Source organism: Zingiber officinale, chromosome 8B (assembly GCF_018446385.1).
Source record: "Zingiber officinale cultivar Zhangliang chromosome 8B, Zo_v1.1, whole genome shotgun sequence".
Taxonomy (NCBI): Eukaryota; Viridiplantae; Streptophyta; class Magnoliopsida; order Zingiberales; family Zingiberaceae; genus Zingiber; species Zingiber officinale.
The window spans coordinates 59,525,761-59,533,252 of NC_056001.1; the positions used below are offsets into that span (position 1 = coordinate 59,525,761).

The 7,492-nt window shown below is 37.8% G+C and overlaps 1 protein-coding gene across 1 annotated transcript; it reads right to left on the reverse strand.

Moving 5' to 3' along the window:
* Nucleotides 1-6,005: 6,005 nt before the first annotated feature.
* On the reverse strand, nucleotides 6,006-7,156 carry LOC122017574 (NAC domain-containing protein 100-like). The gene is made up of 4 exons (XM_042575221.1): nucleotides 7,060-7,156; nucleotides 6,815-6,968; nucleotides 6,480-6,739; nucleotides 6,006-6,382 (listed from the first exon to the last, which is right to left on the reverse strand). Exons 2-4 carry the CDS (start codon nucleotides 6,963-6,965, stop codon nucleotides 6,209-6,211), a joined length of 585 nt encoding a protein of 194 aa, XP_042431155.1. The 5' UTR covers nucleotides 6,966-6,968; nucleotides 7,060-7,156; the 3' UTR covers nucleotides 6,006-6,208.
* Nucleotides 7,157-7,492: the final 336 nt, after the last annotated feature.

Below are 7,492 nucleotides of genomic sequence, written 5' to 3' on the forward strand. Positions count from 1 at the left end.
CTTAGGTGGCCGACCACATAAAAAATAAAAGGGAGTTTATTTTTAAAATCTTTCCTTATGTGGAAGCCATGATTTTAAAAGAGAAAAGATTTTAAAAGAGAGTTTTAAAAATTAAATATTTCCTTTTATAGTTTCTACAAAGGATTAAGAGAAATGTTTGAAGATTTTAATTTTTGGAGAAAACTTTCCTTAATTATAATCATCCACATGTTTTAAAAGGGAGATTTTAATTTATAAAAGTTTCCTTTTATAACCAACCATGAAGGGAATTTAAAAGAGAAATTTTTATTTTAAAAATTTCCAGAAACAAATAAAGAAGTTTTAATTTTATGTTTAAAACTTACCTTGTTTAGTGCACATGATGTGGCCAGCCATTGAAAGATTAAAAGGAAGTTTTAATTAAATTTTTCTTTTTAGTCATTGGCAAGGAAAATAAGGAAGTTTTAATTATGTTTAAAACTTTTCTTATTTGCCATGACCAAGGATTATAAAAGAGAGAGAGGAGTTGCCCCATGACATAATATATCTATTATTCCTCTCCTTTCTTCCTTGGTGGTGGCCGACCCTCTTCTATTCTTCTTCCTTGGTGGCTAGCGGCATCTCATCTCTAGGAGTTGTTGGTGGCCGGATCTTGTTAGAGGAAGAAGGAGAGATAGGAGACATTGTTTCTTAGCATCCCTTGGAGCTTGGTTGGTGGTCGAAGTACTTCATCTCTAAGAGATTGTTGGTGGCCGAAACTTGCAAGGAGAAGAAGGAGGCTTGGGTGGATTCTCATCTTGGTAGATCGTCGCTCACACGACGTTCGAGATAAGAAGAGGAATACGACAGAAGATCATGAGGTCTATAAGCTACAAAAGGTATAACTAGTTTTATTTCCGCATCATAACTAGTTCATCTTTTGTATGGATTTTGAAATACCAAACACAAGAGGCTAACGATTCTAGGTTTCGGATTTATGATTCGATTTTGTGTTTCTTTTTTTTTCAATCTTGTGATTCGATTATTCTTAATGGTTAAACCTAGAGTTACTGTAAGAAGATTAAATATTGAATTTCGTTGAAAGGCTTTGTCTAGGAAGTGGTGGATGATCCTATACCCAAGAAGGCCTAGTGCATCGCCATGTTTAACCTAGAAGCCGATCTCTGAAATAAATATTTAATCAAATTTGTAACATGGGCGGATTTGGATTAATAATGTTAAGCATCGTTTGCGATCCAAGTCTAAACCTCTAAGAACAGATAAGTTGAATTTGGTATCAATAATGTTAAGTTCTGTTTGCGATTCCAAATTTAATTTCTAAAGAGCACAATAGGTTCTTATGAAAGGTTCGAGACTTGTACAAAATTTTTATACAGGGGAACCGATATGATATTCCGAGTAGCAACCAACATTGCACACGTCCGAATATTGCCTGTACGGTCAACAAGCTGAGTCGTTTTACGAGTAATCCAAACGACACCCATTGGAAAACATTGATTCGAGTTCTTAGATATTTGAAATATACTATGAACTACGGATTATATTACGTAAAGTATCCCGCTGTCTTAGAGGGATATTGTGATGCTAATTGGATATCAGATACAAAAGATTCCAAATCCACTAGTGGGTATGTATTCACAATCGGTGGAGGAGCGGTATCTTGGAAATCCACTAAGTAGATGTGCATTGCTCAGTCAACTATGGAATCCGAGTTTATAGCATTAGACAAAGCAGCTGAAGAAGCTGAATGGCTGCGAAATTTCTTGGAAGATATTCCGAGCTGGACAAAACCTATGCCCGTCGTACTTATACACTGTGATAGTCAAACGACAATTGGTAGAGCACAAAGTAGTATGTATAATGGTAAGTCACGACATATACGTCGTAGACATAATACCATTAGATAGTTAATCTCGAACGGAGTGATTGCAATCAACTATGTCAAGTCCAAAGATAATTTGGCAGATCCTCTTATGAAGGGGTTAAGTCGAGATCAAGTATACTACTCATTGAGAGGAATGAGATTAAAAATCTACAACTAAAATAACTGTAACGGTAACCCAACCTTGTTGACTGGAGATCCCAAGATATTGGTTCAATGGGACAACGAAGTTACAGAAGTTGTGTTACAGCACACGAGATATATTATCTCTATCCCAATCCTAGGATGAACTTGTGTTGTCCTACCACATGTAGTGAGGTTAAACTTATGCTTTTAATGACTTATATACCTTTATAAGGTAGAGTATGGTAGGATACTCTTGATAGAAGTGTCATCTATGTGAGTGTGAAAACAGGCCACTTCAATGAAACACTCATGAATCCAAGATGGTGTCCATGGCCAAAATGGAACCAACCATGAGAACCAAAAAGTAGGTGAGATAAGTCTCTATGTGAGTGTTATTGTCTTAGTATACACAAACAGCTGAGCAGTTCAAGACATTACGTTCACTGCGCAGCCTAGTATGCTCAATAACATTCCACTACGGAAGGTTCAAAGCCACAAGCTACATCTCCTGATGCATTAACTTATCGATTGAACTCTTGAAAAGGTGTCAACATGCATACACACATAAATTTCCATTCATGTAGGGGATTGTTGGAATATAGTTTTTTTAATGGAAAAATGAGGTGTCATCAGTTGATGAAAGTCAGAATTGACTTCAAATTCGAAATCTACGTTTCGCGTAGATAAATCTAAATTATTGATTTATTTAAAACCGATTACGGATGAATGAGAAATTAATTATTTAAAGTGAAGTCCAAAATTAGTAGATGGGGAATAGTCCCACATCTGAAAGAATAAGGAGATTGTCTCCTTATATATGTCGATGTGTTATTGGAGTTAACACGAAAAGCACAAGGTGCTCTCTTCCCATGGGCGAGCACCTGCGAGCCCGCCATGCGTGCACGCGCGGGCGCTTTGTTGGCGCACTTTACACTTCGCATCATATTGAAAGGATTAATTTGACGGCTAAGATTAGAAGGGATCAGGAAAGATACAACTCTTTGATCCAACGGCTGAGATCAGAGGCTATATGAAAGGGTTATAACCTTTTTCAAATCTAAAGGTCCAGATCAAGTGCAATCCGAATGGATGTACTTCTCCGGATTAAACGGTTCAGATGAGTCCTCACCTCTTCACTTGGTATAAGAAGAACCCCCCAGATGTTAGAAAAACTCACTCATTCAATCACCTCATTCAAGCATCTAAGAGTAGCTTCATTCCTTCTGCATTCATAGTCCAAAAAGCCTACAAGAAGGTTCGTCGGTCTCGAAGTTTTTAGTACTGCTACTCCGAGACAACGTCGTTGTATCTTGGAAACGAATTGCTGCTATCCGTTAGCACCTGTAGCGGAGCAATATCGTTTTACGGAGATAGTGTTGAACACTAGTCTCGACGATTTCAGTTTGCATCCTTTCCAACAGCAATCCTCGACAGCTCCAACAGTCATAAAGCGACTACGATCACACCGGAGCCAACAATTCGCCGTTAATTTAGACAATATATGCATCAAGTATGTAAGAAGTTTCTCCCTATAAAATATCCAATTGGTTAGAAGATATTAGATCTATTATAATAGGATAGATCAAATCTCAGCGACCTCATATCTTTAGGGAAAAACTCTTTCCACCACTTACCCACTTGGCTTTTATTTTATTCTGTTTATTTGATTATAATGGCAAAGTTCGGTTGGTTTGATTTGTCTTAAAAAAAAAGTTCTATTAATTCGGTTTCAATTTAAAACTTATTTCTCAGCCCTAACTGGCGAGTTATGATAGAGCATGAGGCTTAGATGAAGTGGTTGGTGTCTAGATTTGAGGAATGATAGAGCTCGAGAGCAGCTCGATGGACTTGGTGGTAAGGACCATTAGTCGAGGGCCATGGAGCAAGATCAGAGAGCTCCATGCACTCAATGGCTCATTGGCCTAATTAAAGAGTTGAAAACTCTGATGGCACGTCCTACCCGAATACCTAACTCAAAACAAAACTTGCCCGAGTACCAACTCAAAACAAAACTCTCCATGGCATGGAACATGAATCGAGTAGCATAGAACAAACTCAAAACACTCAATACGCTCAATCGTTTGGTAGCGTAGATTGAGCAAGTCAGAAATCGAGAGAGAGGCATGAGAACAATAAAAGATTGCAAACTAAATACAAAATTTCTTTATTAGGTGGGACTATGCTACTTAGGGCTTAGTTGTGAGACCTTCGATCTATCCAAATAATATACAAATGGTTGTGGATCAAGCTAAAGGGGCCTTTTCAAGGTTCTAATCAATTGGATATGAATTCTAGGATCATAAAATGTTTGTATTATACAAGCAATCGACTATATTTGATACTTTGTAGATTGAAAGGAGTTATACAAACTATTGGACACAAAAGACTATAAAGGCTTCGACAAAGGTTAAAGTTCATATAATCTGGATGCAAAAACAACACTGCATTTGCTATCAGAAACCAAATCGAAAAATAAGGAGATTTGTTTGTCTCGAACTTCAAGCTATGCTATGGAAGTAGGTCAGCCTTTACCATCAAATCTGATTTCTGCTGATTGAAACTCACGATCATAATCTTTTCAGCAAACGCAAAAACAGTATCACTGAAAATGATATTTTTCAGTCCGTTCATCAACTTCATTTTCCTCTATCATTTGTGTTAAACTAGAACAAGAATCTCGCGGCGCACAATTCAGTAAACTTGTCAAAAGGTTGGAGAGTTTTTAGGTGGCCTAACTTAAATCTCAACAAAATCATATCAAACAATCAAAATGTTGGAAATGTAAATGAAATGGAGGGATTTTAGTTTCAGAGTTTTGTAGTTTTGTGATTGATTTATTATGAATCAGGATAATAAAAATTGTGAATATGTATAGGGAAAAGTTCTTTCACGTGCGGGTCCATAGAGGGTGTAAATTTCGGATTGCACTCAATCCGGGTTATTCATGTGCGAGCACACCCTTTGCACGTTAGACAGAAACGATTGGTCATTGATAATTGACAACTGGGTTTTTCAAGTTAGATTGAAAAAGCTAACAACAAAGGTCATTTATTATCCGTCAATTGTGGTAAAAAATGAATACGTTCGTCCCCAGTGCCCCAGCTAATCTATCCCAGGGCCAACTCGTCCCAGGGCCAACACGGAGGAGGTAAATCACGGGCGGCTACTAGCCTTTGGAATAGTGACTAGCACATAAGGGAGGTATTTACCTTGGCTTTGCCGAGATTCGAACCCCAGACCTTATTGTGATAACACCTCATATTTATTATCCGTCAATGCTCTTATATAAGGACGTTGTGACCTTGGGCAAAAAAAAAAATAAATGATTTTACCACTGTATTATATTATGAGAAATAGACGTTCACCATAATCTCGAAGTATCGGAGGAGGGGATGAATCTATTTTCAAGAGACTCTGTTGTAATCGTGGTTTTGTTATAACTATATTATGAGAAACAAACCTACATCCATCGTAATCTTAAAGTACCGTCGGAGTGAATAAATTTATTTTAAGAAAATTGTGTTACGATCTTGGTTTTGTTACGATATGCTAAAATAACCATTCATCATAACCTCAAAGCGCTGGCAAAGAAGACGAATTTATTTTAAAGAAACTGTGTTAAACACAAACTTCAACATCCCAATTTCTCAACTCGATACTCTATCAATTCGAACACCAAGCAGCTTGGGCACTTCAATCACTCAATCAGCTCGGGCACCAAGCAACTCGATCATATCAAGCATCACCATCTTTGCAGGTAGTGCACTGGATGAATAATCTGGGCCGGCTGTGTTAAATTTCGGAGACACCATGCTTTACCCGGGTCAGCATTCACCGTTGATTTACCTCCTCCTAGGATTTCTGTGGGGCCAGGCCTAGGGGGCCGCTGGGCGGCGGGACCCGCCTTTTGCACAATTAAGTTCGTAAATCAAGGATATTATGGCTGTGGGGGAACAGATAAGATCAAATATTTTATATTTAGTAATTTAAAATTCCATTATTTTTATTATCTCCCATAAATATCTCCAATGCAAAATCACATTTATCCTATCAATCTCTACGACACAACACCAATCTATAACCAAACGTTATTATAACAATAATTTCCTCCTAGTAATTCCATGACACATCTAATTTACAGAAAAAAAAATCCTCGCACCTTCTAACTATTTTACAATTAGTAAACTGATCTCATAATTTATTTTTCTTCATATAGCGTAATCATCTTTTACTACTTAACACATCTAATTGAGTCACTTCATCAGCTAACAAATCTCGGAAGAACTCTCCCTCGAAAGTGTTTTCAGCTCCATGAGAAGTGTAGAAGCAGGTCGAGCCATGGCTGCGACATCCAGAGTTCTTAGAGAACACTCTGCAGATCACCCAAACATTATTCTGCCACAATTGCAAACAAGAAGAACATGTCAGATCAGTAGAAGAGAGAAGAAAGATAATTAGTAGCATCATTAATGAATACTGAAGAATGAAGCACATTAATGGCTGTAGGGTTCCTCCCTGCTCTGTACTCATGCATGATCCAGTTTGTCTTCTCTCCTTTTGGTGCCCTCCCTCTGTAGAAAACTAGGGTTTTCTTCGACCCGATCAGGTCCCTTCTTCTTCCGTGGATTTCCTTGTTTTTTCCTGATGCTTTCCAGTAGCCTGAATCAGTGGCCCTGTTGGTCCTCAATCCTGTAGGGTTCTTCCTGTTCTTCATGCAGAAGAAGTACCACTCCTCTCCCAGTTTCGTGATCGCTGCAGGATCGAAATAAATCATCAAAAGGAGAATTTTAAAGTGGAGAAGAATGGTCGAGGACAGTGAGAACTTGCATGGCAGATTCCATGGCTCGATCTTGTTCATGTCGAGCTCAGTTATCACAGTTGTTTCAGAGAAATTGGAGTCAGAGAGCTTCGGAGCGAGGTAGTGAGTGATGAGTTCTTCATCAGTCGGATGGAACCTGAAACCTGGCGGCAAGTTCATCTTCTGCACAAAGAAGTGAGATTTGGGAACAAGAACATGATGGAACAGAGCCATAATAACAAAAAAGAATCAAGGAAGAAAGATTAATTGTAACCTGGCGTGAGTCTGTGAAGAATGGCAATGGAATTTGGAAGATGAGAGAAGTTCGGTCTTATAGTAGCGATGAGGTTTGGAGGAATACGGTTTGAAATCTGCCACTATTAGTTAAAATGTATCATTCCGATAAATTATCAAACTTAGATACCTAGGTTTCACTATCATCTGGACGCTGGCGCCCTTGATACATTGAAGACTAAAGGAAAAAGAAGATGAAATAAAAGAAAAAAGATATTATTGTACTGAGTATAGTATTAAGTTTTGATAATTTAATGAAATGAAAAACATTTCCGACATTTCATTAAATATAATACAAGATTTAAAATTATGTTTGATTCTCTCTTAAATTGGAGAACATGACGTGATGATTAGGTGGCATCGGGTTGACCGTGAGAAGACTCTGAACAAGAAGAACTCGGTGTCACAATCAA